Genomic DNA, 27,777 nt, shown 5'->3' with positions numbered 1-27,777 from the left:
TTCCTTCCAGTTGGTTCCTGTAATTCATACAGAAAAGGTGTTATGCCTACATTTACAAGACTGATGGAAGTCATTCAAATTTGTACAATCTACTTGCATTATCAGAGAGTGAAAAGTATCTTTTTTATAGGAGCAGTTTGAAAACTTCATTTGATAGGGCATGTGGATGCACATTTTGATAAGTATGTATTTAGAGGCGCACAGATAAATAGATGTTACTATCTGAAGAAATATTTCAGTCTAGCCAAATCCATATGAATTTATTTTTATATGCCATTAGGAGTGGCAGACCTACAGATTAATCAATGCTAGGAACAGTTGGGTGATTTAGGTTGACTCCAATTGATACAGTTCTCAGTCTACTTAGGTTGGAGTGCATTAATAGTCCATTTCTTAAGAACTGTATTGGCAGTAATTCCTGGAAACTCTATAGTAAATTTAAGATATCATTATTAATATTTCAGATATTCTTTCTTAAACACATAATATCCATTTTGTTCTTGGACAGAGAAGTTAACAGGATGGTAAAACATACATGGAAATTTTGGTTAAAAGTTTATGCATTACTGGGACTCTTGTCTTTTTTTATCATCACTATAAGCTCAATTTATACTGTGCAGTTCTGTGGTCATAATCTGAAGTGCCACTTAATCAAACTGAGTCTTAGAAGCAGGAGAACGTTACACCTAAATGTGGCTTTGATATTGATGATAATAACACTTCCTTGTGCACTCATCTTTTGTCTTTGCTATTATTTCATTCATAGAGCTGAAGAATAAAATCAATGTGGGAAAATGTGCTCCACAAAAGTCTAAACTCTCTAAATGATATTTTAAAGCCGTGCAGTCCATTTCAATGAACAATTTCCTAGATGTTTTTTAAATCCTAAAGATATGTTCGTGTATAGGATATTTACTTTTCAGTAGTTTTCCTTCACCTTCACATGAAAAAATGGCAGTATTCATAAGCAAAATCGGCTTCATCATTTATAAGTTTTGGGTCATTATGAAGATAGTCATTTTTAAATCTGAGATTTTGAAGCTTTATTTATAGAGTTAGTTATTTCTGAGTCCATTGTAAGGTACTGAAATGATTTTTATTTTAAATAACTCGTTGTTCCTGTTCTCTTCCTTTTTTGCCCTGTAGCATTGGTTGACATTTTATAGAGAGTGAGTTGGCATAGGGCTGGAAAATAAGTAATTATAAGAATCACCTACTCTTGAATTTTCCATTATACAGTAGTCATGATTCAGGCAGAGTTTTCATAGGTGTTTGATTTGGAATGAGAGATTTTTTTCTTCCATGACCTGTGATTAAAATGTGGCATTTTGGTAAATAAATAGAAGATTGTTTCTGTATAATCCAGCTGTGAAGGAGAGCTGGTGAAGCAAAGTAAATCTTTGACCTATATCGTATAAGCAGTAGCATATGTAATTGGAAATATATTTTAAGGTTAAGTGCAAGAAACCTTTTTTTAATGCTCTGTAGCTAAAGCAGGCTGTTTTAAAATGCAGCAAGGTGCATATTCAGAGAAGTTTTGTATCACTTAATGCTCCTCAAAGGAATTCCAATAAAAGGAAATCCACTACAGCTACATTTGAATGTTTTCTTGTCTTTTAATGAGTTATAACCATAAATGGAAATATTAGTCAGTTGCTGTAGCATGATGGTAAGGCATGGAATAGACTATATTTCCTCATAATTAAAAATGAAACTCACTGTTACAGTTGTGTTTGGATAATAGTCTTGTTGCATTAACCTTTAAAATCTTTATGGTTTAAGTGGCTATTTTCAATTAAACAACTGTGTCCCAGTTTCTGAAAATAGTTTATGTTCTTTTCTGGATACCATAGTAATGATACATTTTCCCATGAATAGCTTAGTTTGTACATATCTATTTGTAAAGATATTATGTATGTATGTGTATTATTTCTCTGCACTATAAATATGATTTATATTATTCTAAAGTCATGCATACTGTCATTTTATAGTAAGAAGGCATTTGCTATAACACTTTACTTGTCATTTGGTAGATCAAAACACATTAGCTTCTGTCTTAGTCAATTTTGACTGCTATAACAAAAATACCATAGACTGGGTAGCTTAAACAATAGACACTTATTTCTCATAGTTCTAGAGTCTAGGAAGTCCAAGATAAAGGTGCACAAAGTGTCCATCAACTCCATTCCTAGAGAGGGCCCTCTTGGTTTGAAGATAGATGGATGTCTGCACACATAAGGGAGACAGAGAGAAAGAGAAAATAACCCCCCCATGTCTCTTTTTATAAGGGTACTATTTTCATCATGAGATTTCCACTCTTGTGACTTAATTACTTTCCAAAGGCCCCATACCTAAATATCATTATGCTGGGGATTAGGGTTTTAAATAATGAATTTAAGGGGAACATAAACATTCATTTCATGGCAGCTTCCCACAAGGGCTTGATAACTTTGGAGATCTAATCTATTAATTGAACTGATATTAGAATGATTGGACTGAGGCCAAATCTCATCTTTTGTTTTAATTTTGAAATGTCCTATATTAATGAAGTTAAAGCATTAAAAAAGGTTTTATCTGAATCTTTCAATTCTAAAATATTTTAGAACATCATTAGAAATCTATTCTTCAAAGTAGGCGGTTTTGAATTGCATATTTACTAGGGAGATAGAGGAGCTAATTTTGTGTTCTATTAATATTTTCATATCTATTTTAGTATTTCACTGTTTACGTTCATTGTCAATATTCTATGCTCAAAGGCTTTATCTCTTCTCTCCACCCAGTCTTTCGTTAATGCTCTCTAACTTAGTTTTGTTTATTACCACTCTTCTACATGCTCTACAGTGACCTCCCTGTAAAGTCTTCTCTTGAAACATTTGGTATAGTAGACATCTAGCACTCTCTTGAAGTACAAGGCTTGGCACGTGATAGACATTCAGTAAATATTGGTTAATATGTGAATGGAGTAAAAGACCTCTCCCTATTTTCTCTTTAGATTGTTGTAGTAGCCAGATTCTATTCACTAGACTATTTCCTCCTTTGAGGCTTCTCTTCCTTTCCTAGAGGCAACCACCTGAGTCTCAGTCCTCAGTTATTTAGTTTTCTCTCTCTATGCTCTTTCACTTAGAAATAACTCACCTGTTACTTCTACAAAAAATTTCACTTTTTTTCTTAATGAGGTTTAGTTATGTATCCCCAATTGTCTTCTGGACTTTTCTGTTGGATTTCCTGATGCCTTTTCAAACATAACTGGTTGAAAACTAAACACATGATGTTCCTTTCTTGGTACATCCCATTTCCTCATTTCTGTTACAGTTTTACCTTTTTCATAGTCATTTTTCACTCTTGTCTTCTTATCACATACTAAATATTAGTTGCATCTCTTAGAAAAATATTCTCAGTTGTTCTTCCTTTCTCTTATCAGTGTTATTAAATTCCTTGTTAATGTCCCTGAAACAGACCATCTTCAAGTTATTCCATCCTATAAAAAACTACTAGAGTTTATTTCTTAAACTATCTCTCTCTTTATGAATCTCCTTTAATCCCAAACCTTTAAGAGTTGCCCACTGCCTATAGAACTGGTTTTCAAAAGCTTTTAAAAAATAATTACTGGACAACCTACATTAAATAAAATCTTACATGGCCCCTAAGTAAAATGGTCAACCTAGAGCTTTTTTGAATAAAAATAATTCAAGTCTTTTCTATTTGAGCTTTAACTACATATTGTACCTGGGTACTTCTGTGGAATTTTTAAACATTTTAGACTACAGTTTAAAACTCACTGGCTCTAGTACAAACTTATTATTTAGGATTAGGTCCTACTCCATTCAGCCAATCTGTTTACAATATCCAGCTGTTCCATGTGAATTCCATCTTTGTGCCTGGGCTTCTATAATGCTTAGTGCCTAGAATGCTGTTAAACCACCTTTCTGCTTCTTTAACTCTCATTCATATTTTCAAATGCAGTTCAAACACTACTTCTTCACTGAACATATTAATGAGTATTTAGGAAATGAAAGAATTGGGTATGTTTTTCATGATGTATATTTACCTTGAGGAGGTACTATTTACTTTTCTTGGAAATTATTTCTGTATTACACTTAGTTATTTAATAAACAGATGTCATATTTTCTGCTTATCATATTTCAAAGCCCTGAACAAAATGATTTTAAGAATTCAAAAAGAATGGGTCCAAGATTATATGATGCTAAATTTATATATTAAGAGAATGAATCTAAGAATAAAAACCATGTGATCAAAATCAATAATTTTAACATACTTTATTATTTTTACATTTGTTTTCTTTTAGGGCCTACAACATACAATCCTGTTTTAAGGAAGTCTTGCTCCATACCCTTATTTGTTAAAACATCAAAGCGTTTTAAAGATTCCAAAGAGATTACTCCTGGTCCAGCAACATATGAGGTTTGTCAATGATATTTCTCTTTTATCATAACACAAGAATAGAATAATTTCAGAAAGTACTGGAAATATTTACATTAACATCCTTTCCATATATTTTATTCCTATTACTTGCTAATCAAATTTTTTTGCCTAAGAAAGTCATTTTTTAAGACATTCTCATAGTTTTTAAAGATTTAAGAATTATTTATCAACATATTATCTATAAATGTCCCCTGCATAATTCATATGTATAATTTTTTACATCTCAGCAACTTCAAAAATTTAATTGTTTACATACACAAATTGAAATCTCCAGGTATTTATTGAAATCATGAATTTGTTAAAGGTCTCAGAAGAAAGCCCAGTGATCCAGTAAAATCAAGTATTGATCTTTTATCTTGTTTTAATAAATGTAGATGTGGTAGTTAGATTTTTAATAAATAAAGGACTCTTAAACAGTGGGCGTTCTGATAATAAAAGAAGGCTTAAATAAATCTGCAGGGTTTTAGAAATTGTATTCACAATGGGCCTTAATTCCCTGTTTGAAATGAAATAGGTTTTCATTCACACTTTACCAACTATTGAAAATGATTTATTTTATAATGGCTTGTAGCAAATAACTTAAAATAATCAGTGCAAACTACAGTGAATAGTCTTTTTGGGGTTTGTTAATGACACGCTTATTCTTATTGAATGTAAGTTTTCTACTTTTTAAAAATGTCATAATTAAAAAGTTTTTTCAGGATTCTTGTCTGCAAGGTCTCTGCTGAGAAATCTGCATATAACTATATGGGGGTTCCTTTGTCTCATAGATGTTTTTTTTTTCTCTTGCTACTTTTAAAATTCATTGTTTTTGGTTTTAGCTACTTTTATTATGTGTCTTCTGAAGGTCATTTTGGATTGAAATCTTAAGGTGAGCTATATTACCTATATGAACTTGGATGTCCAGATCTCTCCCCAGATTTGGGAAATTCTCACCCATTTTTTCCTTTACTAAGTTTTCTTCTCCTTTCACCTCTATTCTCCTTCTGGGACTTGTGAAATATGTATTATTTTTCTTGATGGTATCTTGTATGTTCCTGACACTTTCTTCATTCCTTTTCATTCTTTTTTGCTTTTGCTCCTCTGATTTCATAAATTCAATTGATAATGCTTCTAGCTCACTGATTATGTCTGTTACTCATTCACGTTTGATATTGAAGTTCTTAAGCTCAGTCATTGTATTCTTCGTTTGAAAAGTTTCTGCTTGTTCTTTTTTTAAATGTTTTCTATCAGTTTATTAAGCTTATTTTGTTCTTGTATTATTTTCTTGACATTGTTAAGTTGTTTGCCTATGGACTTTTATAGTTCTCTGAGCATCTGTAGAACAATTATTTTGAATTATTTGTTGGGCAATTCCTGGATCTCTATTTCTTTGGAACCAGTTATTAGAGGTTTACCATATTCCTGGCAGAGACATGTTTCTCTGATTCTTCACGATCCCTGTATCCTTGCATAAATGTCTGCATATTTTAAGAAGCAATCATATCTTCCAGACTTTATGGACTGATTTTTGTAGAGGAAGCCTTTCATTTACAGGTAGGTGGAGGCATGCTAGATCATGTTGTATTATCAGGTATAGCACTGAAGGGCCCTAAGTGCAGGAGTGTGTGATGGCACTGTGTCTGGGCATCATGATTTTAGCTCAGGCTGCAGAGGTCCACAGCACTGACAAATGTGTGGCACTTGGTGAGCACTATGAGGGTTCAGCAGTGGCAACAGTGGCTGTTGGGATCCTCAGCACTACCTCTAGTCTGGCACTAAGGATCAGTACAGACAGCAGTGTTGACTGGAGCCAGTACACTCTGGCCTGTGGGAGCCAGCTACAGACTCCTATATTGTGACAGGAACCACTCGCAGACATACACATAGTGATGCGGGACAGGATTTGTAGCAAGGTCCAGAGCCAACTATGGGCTCACTGACAGTTATGGAGGCCCTTGCTGTTGGCAAGCAGTCCTGTGGCTGCACACTTTCCCCCTAGGAGTGGTGTTGTAGTGACAAATGATGACCAGCATCAGATCAGTAGCATGCAGGTGCACAGCTGAAGAGACTAGCCCCAAGTGCAAGCATGGTGGTGAGGGTCAACTGGGAGATTTAGGATGGCATCTTGCACTTGTGCAGCTGCAGAATTCAGAGCTGGCTATAGGCAAGACTCCCAGAGTCTGGCAGGCTCAGGGAGGGACTTAGGTGGCTTGTGTCTTACATCTGTGCAGGTACAGATATGTATTTTGGATGGTTACCCATTTGTTTCCTGAGCTCTGGCAGGGGCAGGGGCAGGTGGGGAGTGGGGATGGAGTGGCAAGGGACTCAGGTGGCTGTCATCAGTTAATGAAAATACCTATTGTGGGAAAACTGGTGTGATCTGGGAATGGGGGTTTCTGTGACAGCTGAACTGGTCTTTAGCTTCTTCGGTTGTGTAATCTGTTTAGTTTGTCTATAGAGCAGGTCTCTGTGAACCACAGTTTCTTGTGCTGCATATTTGCTAATAAAACGCTCTGATTTTCTTCCTTGTTTCTAGCTGGCTCTGTATATCTCAGCTTTGTTGGTCTTGGTGGCATGAAACCAAAGCAAGACCTTCCCACAGTGCCCCAGAAGGCTAGAAAAGCTGGTTCCTCACCCACCCAACTCTTCCTTCCTGGTGAGCAGAACTCTTTCATGCTGAGAAGTTGGTTCTTGTTGATGAACAGTGCCACTTGTGGGAAGTGATGATTTAGTCAAAATTCAGTTGTCTTCTTCCTCTACTTTTCTTTCTCTACAATTATTCTCAGTTTTTTTTTGTTCCACCACGTTGTTAAAACTTCCTAAATGGACCCTTGAGCTACCATAGCTTCTTTTTTTTCATGGATAGATGCCCAGTCATTGATCTTTGTGGGAAGACAGAGGAGCTGAGCTTCTACGTCACCATTTTTTCTCCTAAAATATGGTCATTTTTTCTCCCAGCACTTTGAGTATGTCAAACTGTTCCCTTCTGACCTGCAGGACTTCTGCTGAAAAATCCATGGATAGTTTCATGAGGGTTCACTTGTATATGACACTTTACTTGACTTTCTTTGCTTTCAAAATTTATTTTATTTTTGACATTTGACAGTTTGGCTATAATGTGTCTTATTGTGTATATCTTTGGATTCCTCTTTTTAGGGATATTTTGGTCTTTCTGAATCTTGATTTTCATTTTCTTCCCATATTTGGGACATTTTTAGCTATTATTTCTTTGAATAATATTCCTGGTCCTTTCTCTATGTCTTCTCCATTTGGAATCCCATAAGGCCTATGTTGGTCCACTTGAAGATGTTCCATGAGGTCCTTAAGCTTTCTTCACTCTTTTTACTCCTCTCACTGAGTAATCAACAATGACCTGTATTTGAGTTGGTATTCCCGTCTTCAGCTTGATTTAGTCTGATGTTGGAACCCTCTAGTGCATTTTTCAGCTCCATTATATTTTCAGCTCTGTATTTTTTGTGTGGCACTTATTAATATTTTCTGTTTATTGAAATTTCACTTTGTTCATGCTTTATTCTTCTGACTTGGTGAGCATATTTTTGATGGTTAATCTCAATAGGCTGATTGGCAAATTTTACCTTGTTCCTTTGCTTGGAACATATTTCTCTGTATCTTCATTTTCCTTGACTGTCTTTGTTGGTGTTTGTGCATTAAACAAAACAACCACCTTGCCTAGTTTTCACTACTACCCTTTTAGAGGAAAAGACCCTCACCAGTAATTGCAGCCAGATTCTGGAGAGCTCTCAAACCTATGTGTTAGTCCAACCTACTTTCTTTGTTCTTAGCAGCCTGTAAATATCTAGAGTATGCTGGATCCCATCAGTGCTCAGAGAAAAGAGAAACAGATACCAGTTCCTTGGACAGAACTCAGGGAAGACCCATTAGATGCTCTGTCTCTTTCCCTCTCTAGAGATAAACTGGGATCTGATATCTTAGCCAGTTAGCTCTGCACTGAGCTAGGACAAGAGGCTTCAGCAACTGCTTATGTGGTTGATTAAACACTATCTTTTGTTTTTACTAGTTCCTAGGCCTTTCATGTTTCAGTTTTCTTTGATTTACTAATGTAATGAAAGAACAGTTCTCTGGTTTCTCAAAAGAAATATAAGCACATTGGAAGGGTGATTCATCATTTGAATTTCATATCAGAAAGTTCAACTAGAGGATATAGAACTTGAGAGATAAAATATTTCCAAGTCTTTCCTTTCATTGATTTTGTTGATTACATTTGATAAAATATATATTAGATATCAATTGTCAGTCTCAGATGAGTCTAGTCAGCTTGATAATAGTATATTTTTGTTTCAGATTCTGACAAATGAGGTTTTATTATTATCAGAAGTTTCTCATGTTTTGGGTTGACTGTAGAAATTATAGAAGAAAGTTGAGAAGACTGCTTAAGGAACTGCTATCCAGATTATTTTTTAATATAGAAACTTGCTTATAAATAATCTTGACAGTAAGTAAAATGGAATAAGGTGATATGAGATAAGGTATTGAAAAAAACATTCTAGGCTATTAAATGTCTATATTGGCTTTAAATGGCCACTTCCAAGAGATAAAAAGATGCTAAGTATATAAGTATTTAGACCTCCATTATTTGCTTCACCTGGAGTGGCTTAATTTTATGTACCTCATATATTATACATTTGCATAAAGTTATATTGGAGAAAGGGTTTCACCACTTAAAGTTAAGAAAAATTTAAAGACAAAATGTAGAGAAAATGTAGGCTAATGAGATTAAAGGAAAACAGTATATATCTCACTCCAATCATTTAATAACTCAGATATAAGAATAGATATCTACTACAAATGTAGGTTTAAAAAATGTAGGAAAATAAGGATTTATTGCAGTACATGACGAAGAGTTGGTTTCATAAATTGTAAGTTATTGTTACTATTACTTTTTAAAAATTATTTTGTTATCATTAATCTACAATTACATGAAGAACATTATGTTTACTAGGCTCCCCCCTACACCAAGTCCCCCCTGCACACCCCATTACAGTCACTGTCCATCAGCGTAGTAAGATGCTCTAGAATCACTACTTGTCTTCTCTGTGTTGCACAGCCCTCCCCATGCCCCCCCTACATTATACATGCTAATCATAAGGCCTCCTTTCTTTTTCCCCGCCCTTATCCCTCCCTTCCCACCCATCCTCCCCAATCCCTTTCCCTTTGGTAACTGTTAGTCCCTTCTTGGGTTCTGTGAGTCTGCTGCTGTTTTGTTCCTTCAGTTTATCTTTGTTCTTATACTCCACAGATGAGTGAAATCATTTGGTACTTGTCTTTCTCCACCTGGCTTATTTCACTGAGCATAATACCCTCTAGCTCCATCCATGTTGTTGGAAATGGTAGGATTTGTTTTCTTCTTATGGCTGAATACTATTCCATTGTGTATATTCACCACATCTTCTTTATCCATTCATCTACTGATGGACACTTAGGCTGTTTCCATTTCTTGGCTATTGTAAATGGTGCTGCAATAAACAGAGAGGTGCATCTGTCTTTTTCAAAATGGGCTGCTGTATTCTTAAGGTAAATTCCTAGAAGTGGAATTCCTGAGTCAAATGGTATTTCTATTTTGAGCTTTTTGAGGAACCTCCACATTGCTTTCCACAATGGTTGAATTAATTTACATTCCCACCAGCAGTGTAGGAGGTTCCTCTTTCTCCACAACCTCACCAACATTTGTTGTTGTTTGTCTTTTGGATGGTGGCAGTCCTTACTGGTGTGAGGTGATATCTCATTGTGTTTTTAATTTGCATTTCTCTGATGACAAGTGATGTGGAGCATCTTTTCATGTGTCTGTTGGCCATCTGAATTTCTTCTTTGGAGAACTGTCTGTTCAGCAACTCTGCCCATTTTTTAATTGGATTATTTGCTTTTTGTTTGTTGAGGTGCGTGAGTTCTTTATATATTTTGGATGTCAAGCCTTTATTGGATCTGTCATTTATGAATATATTCTCCCATACTGTAGGGTATCTTTTTGTTCTATTGATGGTGCCGTTTGCTGTACAGAAGCTTTTCAGCTTGATACAGTCCCACTTGTTCATTTCTGCTTTTGTTTCCCTTGCGCAGGGAGATATGTTCATGAAGAAGTTGCTCATGTTTATGTCCAAGAGATTTTTGCCTATGCTTTTTTCTAAGAGTTTTATGGTTTCTTGACTTACATTCAGGTCTTTGATCCATTTCAAATTTACTTTTGTGTGTGGGGTTAGGCAGTGATCCAGTTTCATTCGCTTACATGTAGCTGTCCAGTTTTGCCAGCACCATCTGTTGAAGAGACTGTCATTTCCCCATTGTATGTCCATGGCTCCTTTATCAAATATTAATTGACCATATATGTTTGGGTTAATGTTTGGAGTCTCTATTCTGTTCCACTGGTCTGTGGCTCTGTTCTTGTGCCAGTACCAAATTGTCTTGATTACTGTGGCTTTGTAGTAGAGCTTGAAGTTGAGGAGCAAGATCCTCCCCAGTTTATTCTTCCTTCTCAGGATTGCTTTGGCTATTCTACTATTACTTTTATTTCATGGCTATTTCATTTATTTGTAATTGTAAATATGAACCCACTTTGGTGTAGGTTTTGAGAATCTAAAAATGAAAAATCTCTGTTCTCAAATATGTAGCAATCTGATAAGGAGAAAGTATATAAATATTTTAGTTATGGTGAAATAATTATTATATTAGGAGTAGCAAATCTTCAGAAAGCATTTAATATGAATAAAATACATGAATCTTTTAATATATGAAGTATGAGATCAATAGGAGTTTTCTATCTTAACAAGACAAGGGAGCATGTTCCAGACAAAAAGAAATAATACATGCACACTCCAAGTGACAAGTTTTTATTAAGTTGATATTGCTAAGATATAAAATGGATGATATGACATTAGACATATGGACAGTATTAGGTCACAAAATATATTAAGCAATATGCAGAATTTTTTGTTTTCTCCTTTTAACTATAAGTAGACATTCAAGATTTCTGAGGAGAGGCATATTGTTATATGTTAATATAAATTAAGGAAAGCCCAGTTTTTTATTTTTTAATATTTTAAAATATTATTTTTCTTTACCTTTTTTCTGGATAAATTGCTAATAAAGAATGGTAAGGGTTGAATTAAATTATGTTGTTCCTATGTTCATTTCCAAATATTCATACCATCTTTAGAGCAAATGTTGGGTTGTAGTTATAAATTATACTTATCTTAAAATGTGACTTAAACTTCTGCTTTAAAATCCAGTTTTATAACTGAGTTTTAAAATTTGTGGGATAGTATTTCTTATCCTTTGGAAATGTGATTTAAACTTTTGCTTTTAGAACTCAGTTCTGCACTTCAATTGTAAAGGTCATGGCACATTATTTAAAACCCCAAAGTGAATGTTTAAAAGCTGTGTGTCATTTGCCATTCAAAAAAAGGTTCTTTGACTCTCCATGGACTACAATCATAGTTTAATTCTCTTCCTTAATTTCTGATTACAGAGCTTTTGATATTCCTCAGAAATTCCCAAGTTTTTCATCTTGGGGAGACTTGTTAAGGTCTGTCCCTGAAAATCATTTTCAGCCTATGATATTAAAACTTGAGATGCCTATCAGAGGTATGATCTGCTCTATGCTGTCCTGAGAGGATTCCAGGTTAATCATATTATTAGTTATTATATTGGAATAGAGATGGATCTTTGGACCTTAAGGACTGGTTTCAACCTGGAAAGGATTTTTGGGTGATGATATATTATAGGTCATTTTGATGGAACCCATAAAACCTTTGAAAGAAGCAATATATTATGTGCTCATACATTTGCGTATTTTTCTGTGGATAGTTTTCATGATACTTTCAAAGGGAAATGCTACTCCTTCAATTGCTGTCAAAAATAAAAAGTTTAAGAACCACTCCTTTTTATCAGAAGAATACCTTTGCTTGCTAATAATTCACAGAAAAAGCAGAGAACCACAATTTTTATCCCACAGGGGGCGATGCTATCAAGAAAAGAACCATGCTCTGGCCATACTAATTGCCATAACTGCAGACCTCTTTAGGTATTAAGAAATTGCTTTACTATGTATGTATATTATATTTAACGCAGGTATTATTTATGTAATGACCTACATACAGTATTTTTAAAATTGGGAAAGTTACATGTGATATTCTACACATAATTATTGTATGGGGAGTAAGAAATCTTCAGAAAGCATTTAATATGAATAAAATATATGAATCTCATATGTGAAATATAGAGTACTATGGTCTAAAGGGTGGGTGAAATATATGATTTTTGCAATGACATTGGGTAATAATTTGAATGTAAAAGTATCAAAAATAGAGTGGAAAGGAACCAGGTTCATATATAACCTGTTTCTAACTTGAAATAGTTTAGTGGTTTACACTGAAATACATTCCTTTTTTGTGTTCCAGTATGCTAAAAACCTATCAAAGTCATCACTGTTTTTATTACCAAAAATAGTTTTGCCTAAGACATAATTTAAGTTTGATCTTATCAAGGCAGGAAAAAAAAATCGTACTCTAATGAAAATTATGTGTTTTTCTACTCTTGTTCTGATTGCAAAGTTTCATTCTTTGTTCAAAGTAGTACTTCAACTTTAACCTCTTGATAAACAACCATGTTTGTAACCAAGGAAAGCACATTGTATCAACAGTAACTAAATCCTTTTCTCTGGTTATCAAAATAGCTCGCATTTTCATTTTCATATTTTCCTAAAGTATAAATATAAACTTTGGTTTACCAGGCCATGGCATCCTGTTTGTAAGTTGAGGTTTCTGGATTATAATCATTGTTAGAGGGGCACTAGTACTAATAAAGGTAGTAAGTAAAATAGGCTTTGCTTTGAATTCCCAATAGTAAAATCATTAGAAATATGAACTGCTTTCTTCTCTAAGAAAGTCAGAGAGACATGAGTCTTGTGTTCTCTTTGATAGTCACAAAAATCATTTACTGAAAAATTTAAAAACTTACCCCCTCTGGCCTTCTTTTTCTGCTGATTCTACCTGTTCCAAGGATGATGCCTTTCAAGGTTCAGTGTGCTCCTAACCTTAGCCTTTACTGCTCTGATTACAGTCTGACTGGATATTCACACTTAGTCCAGTAATGTTTCTTCTTCACTGATTCTGTCATTGAAGTTGACCTAGTCACTCCTAATGCAATTGATATTGACCAGTTTATGTTCATGTTCAATAGTTCTACTCTTGAAATACGCAGTACCGCTAAAAAATATATATATATATATATATATATATATATATATATATATCCTTTCACTCACAGTTTTTCAGAGTCTCAAGTTCTGTTATTTGCCTTGATTTTCCTTTTTCTTCCTTAGTACCCTTCTTTCTTAGCTCTAAAGGTGGGAAGAAAGAAATATTAATGGATCATATAAATTAATAGCCTCATGTATAAAGGAACCCACCTATGTTCAGCCAGGGTTGCTTTAAAAGCTAGATCACCCTAAACTCTCTCTTCTTTCAGAGTGAGCTTTCTGCTCACCAGATATCTAAAGGTGAGAGAGGTTAAATGATTGTTTTCCTGAACATTGGTTAAAAAGTTGTACTTTGAAGCAGACTATTCATATCAATTTGATAGTCATTGCACATCAGGAATGGTCATTGATTTTTATATAAATAGGACAACCTATTCACTACTCTTGGTGGTCCCTGAGTAGTCGTGACTTGCCAAAACAGATTTATATTTTAGCCTTGAGGACTAGAAAGAGCCACCTTCTGGCTATCTTTGTATCACTGGTCTTAAAATCTTGTAAGATAATTCATTTTGTGTCCTAGAAAACATTCATTTCTTCATAATTGACTCTTATATGGTAGCTCAAACTTAATGATCATGAATCTGAAATATATGTCATTCTGAGTAGCTATTGTCAGTAAAATACAAAAAAAAATCAATTACTCTTAATTTACTGGAGAAAAGGTGATGATATTATTCACCTTGTAAAAGTGAAGTGCTACTTTTGTATTCCTAATTATTAGAGGCTATATTTAAAAAGTGCTGGCCTAGAAAAAATGCTGTTTCTTCATTAACTGCTTTATTGATTTAAATATTATTGAAGTGTAAAATTAGTTTTAAGCCTCTTCAAGTCCAAAATATTAGTGTGAATTTTAGAGACAATGTTCCCAATCATAAGATAAAAGAAAAAATTGAAAATCCCTTCTGGGTATTACTTATCCAAAATTATTTTGTGCAAAGTAAATAAAGTTATGGAGAGAGAAGATATGTTGTTTTGTAGTTTTCTTTTCTTGCAAAATTTAAGGTGTTGAAGTTGACCATCTGAATTCTCTTTTTAACTTATGTTCATGAAAACTGAAGAATTCCCAAGACTTCCTCTTGAGTGACTTATGACTAAATGGTAATTAAAGGGTTAAAAACTAAATACAGTTCTTAAAGCCTGTTTTGTTTATAGTGTTCCAAACATTTCTATAATTAAATTAGGCTATTATTGAATGTATTGTGACTTGTATTATTATTTCATTGTCATTTTTTGTTCTGAAAAAAAGAAAATTCTCCCTAAACTTTTTTTTAGCAAATGCATATAAACTGTCTACTTATTTTCTTTTGAAAGTTAGTAATTGTTTTTGTACATAAAAAAGCAAATATCACAACCACCATAATTTTGGCAATATTTTCCCCTTGCAATAATAAATAAACATTTACACTTGAGAGAAGTAAATCTCCTAAATGTCCTTTTTCATGTTTAAGCAACAGTTTTAATAACACATTTTTCTATGTGTGACACATACACTTCATATTTGGCCAAAATATTTATCAGTTTCTTGCTGATAAGAGGGAAGATGGGGATATAGCTTTTTATGAATACAAAGAATTCCATGTCATTTATTTTAAATGCTCAGATGCTTTGCTCTCAATCTTATATTATTTCCTAGCCAAAAGGTTGACTACAGAAGTAAAAGCAACATTGACAGCATATTCAGTTGTGTGTAAAAGCTATTTATTTTCTTTTGAGTATAGTCTCTCTGCTGGATGAACAAGCAGTCAGGCTTTAAAATTATGTTTTATTTCTGTTGCAGAGAATAGATAAGTTGGTAAGACTGATGATTTCTTTTTCATCATCCCTAAAAACCATATGTATACATATGTTGTATATATGTATGTATATATATATTTTTTTCTCATCTCTGTCCGGAGCGAGAGAAAGATCTTAGATTAGATTTACTGGTGTATAATAAATAGTTAATGATTATTTGTTGAATTAGTAAATGTGGTGCCAGTTTATCCTGTAATATTGTCCTATTTTCTTCACTAATCTATAAAAGTATTACTAAATATTTTTACACATTCAGCAATTTCAGTTGATTGCTGAAAGATCAGAGACATGTGTGTTCTGTATTTTAAACTAATTGACACCTATTAGACATACATAAGACCTTTTGCTGTTTTATTAAAAGCCTTGGCATCATTGTTATTTTCAAATTTCTCTGAATTGTTTTATTTTATTAGAAATCTAACAGTTTTCTATTTATGCATTTATTTTCTTAGTGTGCACTTGCTCTAATTGAACTTAATTATATAGAAGATATTTGATGACTATTTATAATTCCAATAGTGTTTTGTGTAATCTACTCAAGGACTTGGTATAAGTAACAGAGGCAAACAGATTTTCAGAATTCTTAATTATCATAGTTTGGCTAAACCTTTGGAAATTTATGAAATATTTTCTTCATTTGGGTTTTAAATGAATATTTGCTCATATTATATCCTAATATTTGAATAAAGGTTTGAGGTTAAACTCAGAAGTAGTAGACTGCTGACTTGAGCAACTTAGTGTTTATGTACATATTATATGAAGATTGTTTTTAGATCACAATGATTTTAGGAGCAATATGATTGCTTTTAGGTCATAAAATTGAAAGGTACTGAAACGTTACCTAATTCAATTCTTTAATAAACTTTCTAATTTTATTCTTTCCTTGAACATATACAGCATGCAAAGAATTCAGCTAGGTGCTATGAAGGATACATGAGTATATTAGTTTCTAGGTGTATACAGTTGAATTGGGAGATAAAAACTACAAGTGTGTAATTATAAAGGTGGTGGTTAAGTAAAAAATAATCTCAGAACGTGTACAAATTATTTTCTTTGCATGTGATATACAAGTTATAATATATTCAAATGATCCCTTTTTTCCAGTTTTACTGAGAAATAATTGATATGTATCATTGTATAAGTTTAAGGTGTATAGCATGATAGTTCAATGTACATATATTATGAAATGATTACCACAATAGGGTTAACACCCATCATTCAAACGATTCTTTTAAATCCTGACTTTGTCACTCACTGCTAATTTTTTTAAGCAAACTCATCACCAATCCCTTCTGTCACTCTCCACAGGAAGGAGGAAGGAAAAGGCTGGGAATCTTAAGATTTCATGTATATGCCTTCATTTTTTCTCTTTATTCTAGACTTAAGTTAGAAAGCATGTTAAAATTGTAAGATAAATTCTAGCCGAAATAAGCAGGCAAAGAGATGCAACAAAGGGCCAGTTAATTTATTTAAATACCACCCCCCAGTGATGTTCTCGTGGCCTGGGTACTACAAGCCGGAGAAGTCACGCCCAGTTAGGGAGGTGGGGCGCTTATAAGGGATTAGGAGGGGGAGGAGTGGGCAAGCTATCCTAAGGGGTGTTGAGAGGTATGATTGGCTAAAGGTGACATAATAGTCAACTGGAAACTTTTTTCCTTCCAAGAGGGAGGAGGCTGACATCCGGGTCTTGGCACATCAGGGTGGAATTCAGGGAGAGCTGTCCCCTTTCCATATACGGCACGGACTTTGGGGTCTGGTCTGTTCTCCCCCTATGGCATCTCTCTGTTCTGTTTGCATGTCCTTGTTTTTCCTTTCTCCAGCCTAACAAAAATGTCTGAAATTTGAGAGGGAATGAAAATTTCCAGTTGGACAATCAGTCATATAAAATAATTTAGAGGAAAAAGTAAATTTCAATTTGTAAAACTAAGTGCAGTGCATTTACCACTCTGATATATTTCATCAATAGGGAAGAAAAGATCCTTAGCTAACTAAATAATGACTTAAAATCCATCAAGGAAATAAAAATATTTTTTGTCAACCAAAGAGTTTAACTTCGGAATTAGAATGGCAGTAGTTATGTCCAAAAAAAGGAGTAAGGGCAGTGGTCAGTGAGTCAATAAATATTTGCATCTTGAGACTCCAGGCCTTCTCCCAGCTTACTTCTAGAAGGTTGTCATCCAGGATTTTAACTTCCAGGGAGGAGAATGGAAGATTCTTCTCTGAGGAACAGATCACTCCTAAAGAGAACAGCAAAAACAAAAGAAACTGACATCAAAGTTTTGTTAATGAAAAGGTGGAGACACATATTCCTGGACAAAAGATTAGATTGACAAACCCAGCTATGCCCAGAGGGTTTCTTATCAACTTCTTGTGTTCTGATGTGTGAGGCAATAAAGGAATGGGCAGCAAAGATCAACAACATTTAAGTTCAATGTCTTTGATAAGGTAAAAGCAAAAAAAAAAAGTGGGGGGGAGAGAACATTTTTGAGGACACATAGATCTTGCAAGAAGAAAACTTTAAATAACCCACATTAATGATTTTCAAACAGAACATTATGTTCATAACATGACAGTACTAAGTGGACTTTTATTCTGTAAAGAGTGCTTGCAAAGACTGAATGCTGTGACCTGAAATAAAAAACATGCTGCTTCTTCCATTCTTTCCCCCAAACAATCCTCACTCTCTGACCTTATCTACGATTCAGGTTGAACTGTATAAAATTACAAATTTTGTAGGTCACCAATGGTTAAATTTTGGCAATTTCAAATGGTTTAACCTAATATGATTCTTTGTTGTATATGTTATACACTCTATCAGCCAGACTGTTCTCCTTGCCATTTTTAAAAATATAGATTTTAGTTTTTAGAGCAGATTCAGGTTTACAGAAAAATTTGCTCCAAGTACAGGAAGTTCCCATATAATGTTCCCCACCTGTGCACACAATTTCTGCTATTATTAACATCTTGCATATAAGGTACATTTGTTTTAACTGATGAACCAATATTAATATATTTTTATTAATTATAGTCCATAATTTACATCAGTGTTCACTCTTTGTGTTGTATAGTTCTGTGGGTTTTTACAAATGCATAATGTGCTGTTCCTGCCAGTACAGTATCATACAGAATAGTTCAACAGCCCTTTAAAAAGCCCTGTGCTCCACCTGTTCATCCAGGTTATTATTATTTTTGTGTGTTGAGGCATATGAGTTCCTTATATATTTTGGATGTTAACCCCTTATCATATAAATAATTAATGAATATATTCTCCTATGCTGTAGGTTGCCTTTTTGTTCTGCTTATGGTGTTCTTGCTGTGCAGAGGCTTTTTAGTTTAATGTAGTCCCACTTGTTCATTTTTTATTTTGTTTCAATTGTCTAAGGAGATGTGTCCATGAAAAAATTGCTCATGCTTATGTTCAAGAGATTTTGTCTATGTTTTCTTCTAAGAGCTTTATGGTTTCATGTCTAATATTTAGATCTTTCATCCATTTTGAGTTTACTTTTGTGTATGGAGTTAGTAATCCAGTTTCATTCTCTTGCATGTATCTGTCCAGTTTTCCCAGTACCAGTTATTGAAGAGACTGTCTTTTCCCCATTGTATAGTCTTGCCTCCTTTGTCATGTGTTAATTGACCATATATGTGTGAGTTTATTTCTGGGTTCTCTACTCAGTTCCATTGATCTATGTATCTGTTCTTGTGCCAGTACCATGCCATTTTGATTACTGTAACTTTGCAGCATAACTTGAAGTCAGAGAACATGATACCCTCAGCTTTGTTGTTCTTTCTCATTTGCTTTGGTTATTTGGGGTCTTTGAGGTTCCATATAAATTTTAGGATTATTTTCTCTAGTTCACTGAAAGGTACCATTGTACCTTATCGTCTTTATCTGTTTATCTGTCCATGGACACTTAGGTTGATTCTATATTTTGGCTATTGAAAATAATGCTGCAGTAAACACAGGGGTGCATATATCTTTTGAATTTGTTTTCTTCAGGTAGATTCCAAGAAGTATAATTACTGGGTTGTATAGTATTTCTATTTTTAAGTTTTTGAGGAAACTCCATACTGTTTTCAACAGTGACTGTTCTAATTTTCATTCCCACTAAGATTATACAAGAGTTCCCTTTTCTCCACATCCTCTTCAAGTTCGTCTTTTGTCTTTTTGATCCTAGCCATTCTGATTGGTATGAGGTGATATCTCATTATTGTTTTGATTTACATTTCCCTGATGATTAGTGATGTTGAGTTTCTGAAAAACTAAATATAATTTCATATTTCTTCATAAATAAAGGATGTTCAAGATATTTTCCATTTGTCAATTCATGGTGATGAGAGATATTAATCACTTAGTCTTTGAGGTTTTAATCCTGACTCTTTTGAACACATTCTTTTATAAATGGCATATTCTTTGAACTAGGATATCTTTTGGATGCCTGGTAGAGAGCTTAGTATGATCTATATAATTTGTGAAATGTGGTAAAATGAACTTTCTGCATTTAACACTAACCTGTAGGACAAAATGCATAGAGTAGACAAATATCTGCATCATAAAGACATTGAAGATTTGAGTCGGAACATTTTCTGTAGTACTGTATGACCAAATGTAATACTATGAGTGGTCATTTAGAACAGTAACATTTGACTCAAACGGTTCTTGACTTCGTAGTTGCTTGATTCAAATTAGAAAGTTGACTGTCAGTACAACCAGTGATATTTGCAGATACTAAGTTGGTGACGGTGCTGCAGATCACTTAGAGATAGTATTGTGGTATCCCAAAAGAAATGAAACAAGAATGCAAACAGAATAAATACATTAAATAAATATCATAATATTATAGCAACTCTGCCATACCTAGAAATTTCTTTTTAATAATTCTATATCAGGCTGTTTCAACATATAGCTTGATTTTCTAAAATGAAAATGACAATTAGTAAAGGCCTGGCTTCTGATTTGATTTTTTTTAAAGTTATGCCTTCTATAAAGTACTGAATTATTTATGTAGTCAGTTCCAATCACCAGAAATAGGGAAAAGGAATTATGTTATCATTTTCCATACAAATACAGATTTTAAAACTTAAATCCTCAAAACAAACAAACAAAAAAGAAATAGACCCATAAATACCGACAGCAGACTATTGGTTACCATAGGGGAGGGGCCTGGAGAGATGCATGCAATAGGTGAGGGGGATGAAGAGGTAAAAACATCAAATTATAAAATAAATTAGTCATAAGAATGGAACTACAACATAGAGAATATTACCAGTAATATTGTAGTATCTTGTTACAGTAATAAGGATAACTATACATGCCATAGAGAGCATTTAGTAATATATGTAATTATAGAGTCAGCGTGTTGTACATCTGAAACCAATATTATAATATTGTTTATCAGCTATATTCCAATAAAAAAAGAAAGAAAAATTACACGGTTAAAAAAAAACTTAAATCCTAAACTTAGAATACCAATGTATAAATATCCAGAGAACCTAGTGACATCAGGCACACTTAACTCAAAGAAACAAAATTTACTGTATTCTGAGAAGCTGAAGTGATTATAAAATCAAGCTTCTCTGATCCCCACTATAGCATATAATTTCTTATAAATGTTATTTTTTGCACTGGCTAGAATACTTGCTGAAACTTTTTACTAAGTTCCCTTCTCTCCTTTCTATATAGGACATAAAATGAACCTATTCACATAAAAGGTCAGAGCTACTCCTCGATTCCACATTCTATATATTATGTAAAACATTTTTTCTAGTTAAAGACAGTCATTTTCTCAGACCTTCTCATTTCCCTTTTACTTTCCTCAGCAATTATGGGTTTCTCTTGGGATCTGTATTTCCCCAGGAAACACAATTGTTGTAGTTAACTATATTACTGCATATGCAGAGACAAATAGGAAATAACCAACTTTAACTGAAATGTAGATGCCAACATCCTAACAATAGGTAATGCAAATATATGCTCGAGCAAAATCACAGATTCAAGATATTTATGAATTCTTAAAGTAGTTGAAACTTTATAAGGTAAATTCATTAAGGCCACATTCCTATTGTGGTTATTACTACAGTTACTGTCTGTTAGCTCCATGCAAGATGATCTTGGAGGTGGGGAAGGCATAAAGGGAAAGTTATATATATTTTCTATCTTGTTATTATTGAGATATATTTGTAGGGAGCATAGTCTAGTCCATAGGAGTTCACCTTTTCTGATAAGGCACATACAGGAGCTCTACTGGCTCTTCTGCTCACTCTCCACTTTGATCATATCCAGAGAATCTGAGAACTGTGGCCTTGATTCCTCATCTTAAAAAATGGGGATGACAATAGGATCTATTTAATAGGATATTTTGAGGGTTGTGAAAAAAGTATGTATAATGCCTGACACATAGTAAGTGCTGGTTATACTATTTATAGTTTGTTTTTTTAAATCAGTAGGTTTCATTTAAAAAACAAGACATTTTTTATCTGTTATCTAATCTACCAGTAAATATTTAAGTTGGATTCTGTTGTACTTGCATATAAATCATTTCAAAATGTGTGTTTACTCACAAATGTTATTCTTCTTACGCAGATCTTTCTTTAGTTTCTCTTCTCTGTGTTAGCAAAGAAATCTTTAGTGTACAATTGCTAATTCTATATATTCATTACTGGCATGATTTCATAGACTCCAATTAGAAAATGGAGAAAAAAGGATTTAATTCTAAATATGAGTTCTAAATTATGTCTTAAATATCAATGATTAAAATGAACTCTGGATATTTTTGTTGAGGTATATAGTCCTGGCAATGTCTAGCATTTCCAATTACTTTTTTATCTCCAAGTATATTCACACATAAATCATAATGTCTACCAAAGAAAAAAAGTGTAGAAACAGTTACATAATTTTTTCTCAAAGGATGACATCTAATGGTGTATATATTGATCCTTTAGGAAATTTTATATGTACAATTTAATGAGAACTAAAACAACCTCTAATTTTCAAAATGCCCATGTTGCTTAGGAGTAGGCTCAACTGTAAATAAAACTCAAAACAATGTAGAAGTGTATTCCTGTTATGTAAAAGAGGTAGGCAGTCTAGGACTCATATACATAGAGGTTCCATGAAATCATCAGGAACATGGGCCTTAACCAGCTTACCACTTAGCCATCCTGGCCGTGTGGCCTTTACCCTCTGGGTAAAGGGGGCTATTCCATACATCCCTTCTAAGTTCTGTGTACCAGAGGAAGGGAAAGGAAGGGCCCCTCTCATTTTAAAGGAAGTATCCCATATTGCCATAAAAAGTTTCTTTTTTAGTTAGATAACAATCTCTTTCCTTGTTAATAGCTAGTATTTATAGATACATGACTACATGCAGCTGTAAGGGGCCCAGCTAAAAATTGGGATATGGAAACAAATTTGCAGTCTCTGAACGCTGTCTTTTGAAGAATACAGGTGTGTACTCAAAAGTGTTAAAGGCAACTATTAAATCTGGCTTTGTAAATGATAGAAAATTGGTCAGGCCTTTACAACCTAGTGATCATTTGTTTTTTCATGATTAAATTGTTACAATAGCTATAATTGGTTCTGCATCATCTGCTAAGAAAATGGTAGAGTTATTAAAAAACAGTAAATGTCATGTCGTACTACTCAACTGTTCAATACATAAACCATTTATAGTTCCTTTAAAGCATTTTTACTAAGTAGGAAACAATCTTCAGTTGCGAAGAACATTTTATGGTTTATGAGCAGACAGTGCCTGCCTGTCCGTTAGTATGGCTCTAGGACAATATTTATATTGACTAAAATGCTTCAGTAATTGACTTTCAAGTAAAAAAAAAAAATTACTTTATACTTTTAGCTTTGAAAAAAAAATCTGGAAAACTACTCATCTAAATTTGTTAAGGATATAAATTGAAATAGCTGTCTAATTCAGAAAGTTGTTCATATGAGTAATTTGCTCCTTATTCCAAGTAGCCTCTTCCTGCTTTCCAATGAAACTAAGATATGAGTGAAATCATGAAGGATTTTGAACATGCAGGTTTTGTCTGTTCTGGTTATGAGGGAAACAAGTCTTGCCTCTGCTATAGGATTCAGGAAGCTTGTAGCAATACAGCTAAAAATTTAACTTTAATGAATTTATCAAGTCATAGGGTTTTAAAATTTGTGGAAACCTTTGATAATATAGCCTCCAATGCTGGCATTTTATAGTTGAGGTGCTAAGGTCTGAAAAGCTGAAGTGACTTGACAAGGTCACCCTGATGAGTTAGTGGCCGCGCTGAAACCAGGACTAGGATTTTCTTGCCTTCTAATCTAGTGCGTTCTCTCCCTTCCCCTTTCCTCCCTCCTCTCCTCCTGACTCTTTCCTTCCTTCCTTCCTTCCTCTCTTCCTTTGTTCCTCTGCTTCCCTTTTTTCCTTCCTCTGCTTTCCATATTTATTAGTATTAGCATTATAAATATTTGTGTATTATACACATATAGGTTCAGATGTAGAAAATGATATCAATTTGTTTTGGCAAAAAATAATTTGATAAAGAAAACAAGGTGCTTGTAACATTGTTGGAAAATTGGGTGATGGAAACTCCAAGCAGGGCTTCCATAAAGAGTGTTCCTAACAGTCCAGCAGAGAAGCTGAGGAGGGTACACACAGTTCTCTCCATATCCCAAAAGCTAGTGACTGGAGTGCCAGAGGGTAAGCTGCACTAACTCCGTAACTGCCAATTGACATGCGTAAAGCTACTGGGTGGACCTTGGAATATTGCAGCAGAAAAATCCTTTTATCAACTGTGTTTGCTAGCAGAGCTAAGCAAACAATAACGGCCTCCACTTCAACATTCCTACCATCCCTACATGTGTGCATATAATTGCTAGGACCTAATCTACATCCAGAACCCCAACTGTAAAGAAGTCTGATAGATAGATGTTGTCTTTAAGTTTTCAGTCTCAATAGTGCAAAGAAGCTACCTCAGAAGTTACTTAGAAGGAAACAGTTTTATAAAACATACACAACACAACAAATACTGCTGTGGCTTCGACTGGAGAGTTTCTCTTATTCTTGGTGAACTCAGGAGATTGCACTTCACAAGAGTGCAGGCAAGTGCAACCTAATGTGGAATACATTGCTTTAACATCTAAAGAGGCCCACCAAGGTGTGTGTCTCTCAATGACAAGGATACAGAGGTTTTTTTTTTTTTTTTACTTTTTCTTTGACCAGGCCAGTGGAGCCCCAGAGCTTTCATAAATGCAGCAGGCCTTGAATTTTCACCAGGTTGTTCCTGGGCTTGCAAACTCATATTAATTCATAAAATCATGGAAACTCAGAGTTCGTAGAAACCTTGGAGAATGTATATTTCAGTGCTATCAATTGCTTAGGAGGTCGTAATGATTAGTTAGTGGCAGTGCTAAGGGTGAAACTAAAGGCTTTGTTCTAATCTAACCTAATGCTTTCTGTTGCATCCTGTTTCCCCCTGAATGTATTGTCATCATTAATATATTGAGGATTTGGTTGTAGCATTTCAATTTCAGGATTTATATCGAAAGTATTGGAAGAATATGTTTCAAATATGAGAATGAATGAAGAGCTGCTTTGGTTAATCTGTTCGCACTGGCAATAGGTCATCCAAAGCAGTGAAGTGCTGTACAGCTGAAGACAGACTATGGTAAAAGGACAGAATTGATCATTTGATTTTAGGGAAAGTTGAGTGTTCGGTCATCTGAACTCTGGACATGCTTAGGATATTAACTGCGGAGGATTCAGTACCATTCTTTCATTTTGCTTCTCTGGGTAAAGTGTGAAAAACATTTTGGGCTCCAGAAAATTGTATGTGGAATAAACATATCCAAGTAAAATATGACTATTGTTAGTAGTTTGGGCTATTTTGACCAATGTACTGCTATATTAATATTAGCTTTCCATAATAACCAACTAGAGTTCTAATTTCCTATGTTCTGAATATTATGTCACATTTTGAATATCCCTAATCCCTATACATTTCCTAAATTTCTACTTCTTCCCCATCCTTTACTCTCTTCTTTCTTCTCTTTTTTCATTACCAATTCTTTAAAAAAAGAAAAATTTCATGACCTTCTGTTATATGAATGAATGACCTACCACTGTGTACAACTGGGGATGTGAAACATTAAGGCACTTCAGTCTTGTAAAAGGGACAGGACCTATCCTAGCAAAGATGAGTTAACATTTAAAAAAAGAAAATGGTACGAATGACAAGCATTAGAGAAGATCAGAGAAGGGAGATACGAGTGTGTGGGTAAATCAATTAATAGAAACTTCCAAGAGAAATTTCTGTTTCAGCCTAGACTTGAAGGATTTAATCAGGATTCATTATAATATGCATAAATTGTGCTAAACCCTTTGGGCTATTGTAGATTCATATGGATGTTTTGAAAAAATTTGTGATAAACTACTTGACATTTTTAGTTTATGATAAACTAAATCGTCTTTTGAAGCAAATTTAAATTTTAAACACAAAATGAGAAATCTCATTCAGATGATATAAACTAATTACAAAAATATGCACTTAAAATAGATGCGTATATATATATATATATATATATATATATATATATATATATATATATGACAAAATGCCAGGAATGTTTTATACACTACAGTAAAGTGATAGGATGTGATAAAAAAATCATGTATGTTTCTGCCCTTTAATTCTTTTCATACTTAGTAAAGAAAAACAATATAAAACCTCATATTCCTTGCACTCCTATGTTTATCACAGCATTATTTACAATAGCCAAGAAATGGAAGCAACCTAAGTGTCCATCAGTAGATGAATGGATAAAGAAGATGTGGTACATATACACAGTGGAATATTATTCAGCCATAAGAAGGAAACAAATCCTACCATTTGCAACAACATGGATGGAGCTAGAGGGTATTATGCTCAGTGAAATAAGCCAGGCAGAGAAAGGCAAGTATCAAATGATTCCCCTAACTGTGGAGTATAAGAACAAAGAAAAAACTGAAGGAACAAAACAGCAGCAGACTCACAGAACCCAAGAATGGATTAACAGTTACCAAGGGGAAAGGGACTGGGGAGGATGGGTGGGAAGAGAGGGATAAGGGGGAAAATGGGGCATTACAATTAGCACATGGGACACGGGAAAGGCAGTATATACAGCAAAGACAAGTAATGATTCTATAGCATCTTAATATGCTGATGGACAGTGACTGTAATGGGGTATGTGGGGGGGACTTGATAATGGGGGGAGTCTAGTAACCATAATGTTGTTCAAGTAATTGTACATTAATGATATCAAAATAAAAAATTGAAAAAAAAACACCTCATATTCTTTAATTTAATCCTGGTAGAAAATATAACTGATGCCAGAGGCTGTGAGCCTCAGTTGACAGTTTAATGAAGATTCTTGAAATAATGGGAGACTCTGGGTGCTTTAAGATAAGCCCTGAGCAAGTCATTATATCTGTTTAGATAAAGGAAAGATTAAGAATATTTATGTTACCAAAACATTTAAGTACACATTTATTTTTTATCTAGTTATCATAAATTGGATTTTTTCTTTAAATCTATTGGTTATGGAGGCCAAAAATCATTCTATTAATAGTGAATCATTCATTTTTAAAGTCCCAAGAGCTGTTGATTTGTAACTGTGAAACTGTAAATATTCATTATAGAAGACCACGTGTTAAAATGTTTGTGAAATACTTGTCTTTTCATCTAAAATTATAAATACTATTGTTCATTGGAAGCTGATTTTACCCATCACACTTGTAATATCAACTGTGGAATTGCTGATTTTTGTCCTATAACTTTCCTATGGAAGTGGTTTGAGTTTGCTTGTTAGATAGAATGCATCTGGTTTTTTCCCTACAGGCTTACTTACCATAAACCTAGTGACTTTAATCCACTCATTTCTGGAAAGCATCATAATCAAGTTTTTCTCAGATGTGAGGCTGTGCTTGTACACTGTGAGGTTTTTGCTCAGGTTCAGGTTCATAAACTTCTGAAATATAGAGGTAATTGGGAAAGTTCAAAAAAGAAGTAATTTCCTGGGTTTAAACGCCAGCACATTGAACTCAGTAACAAAGGTGCCTCCCACACCCCACAAGTGGATTTTAACATGAATTTTAGAGTCCTTTGGTGTCTTATACCACTGCCTTATGCGTTCCTGTGACTAAAGAAGATAATTCTCTTCTTGCTTCAGTCAGTTCAAACTCATGCTGACCCCCTTCAGATAATCTCCCAGGTATTCTCCTGAGATCCATCACTAGAATTCCTTCCTTTGA

At 34.0% G+C, this 27,777-nt stretch overlaps 1 protein-coding gene across 6 annotated transcripts in view; it reads left to right on the top strand.

Annotated features, from left to right (window-relative positions):
- STPG2 (sperm tail PG-rich repeat containing 2) overlaps positions 1 to 22,933 on the top strand; it is a 339,428-nt gene extending 316,495 nt beyond the window's left edge. Inside the window, exons 13-15 of one of the 6 annotated variants that reach the window (XR_008997803.1) lie at positions 4,307 to 4,422; positions 6,962 to 7,081; positions 22,845 to 22,932. Coding sequence is in view for 5 of the 6 variants with exons in the window: in XM_057502463.1 (XP_057358446.1) it covers positions 4,307 to 4,422; positions 6,962 to 7,003 (158 nt within the window). In the remaining variant the exon portion in view is untranslated. Of the gene's footprint in view, positions 1 to 4,306; positions 4,423 to 6,961; positions 7,225 to 22,844 lie in introns of those variants that run through there. The other 5 variants (XM_057502462.1, XM_057502463.1, XM_057502465.1 and 2 more) reach the window with 5 other exon arrangements.
- Positions 22,934 to 27,777: the final 4,844 nt, after the last annotated feature.

The sequence above is a fragment of the Manis pentadactyla genome, chromosome 5 (assembly GCF_030020395.1).
Source record: "Manis pentadactyla isolate mManPen7 chromosome 5, mManPen7.hap1, whole genome shotgun sequence".
In the NCBI taxonomy this organism is placed as follows: Eukaryota; Metazoa; Chordata; class Mammalia; order Pholidota; family Manidae; genus Manis; species Manis pentadactyla.
This window is presented reverse-complemented; position numbering and strand designations above follow the sequence as displayed.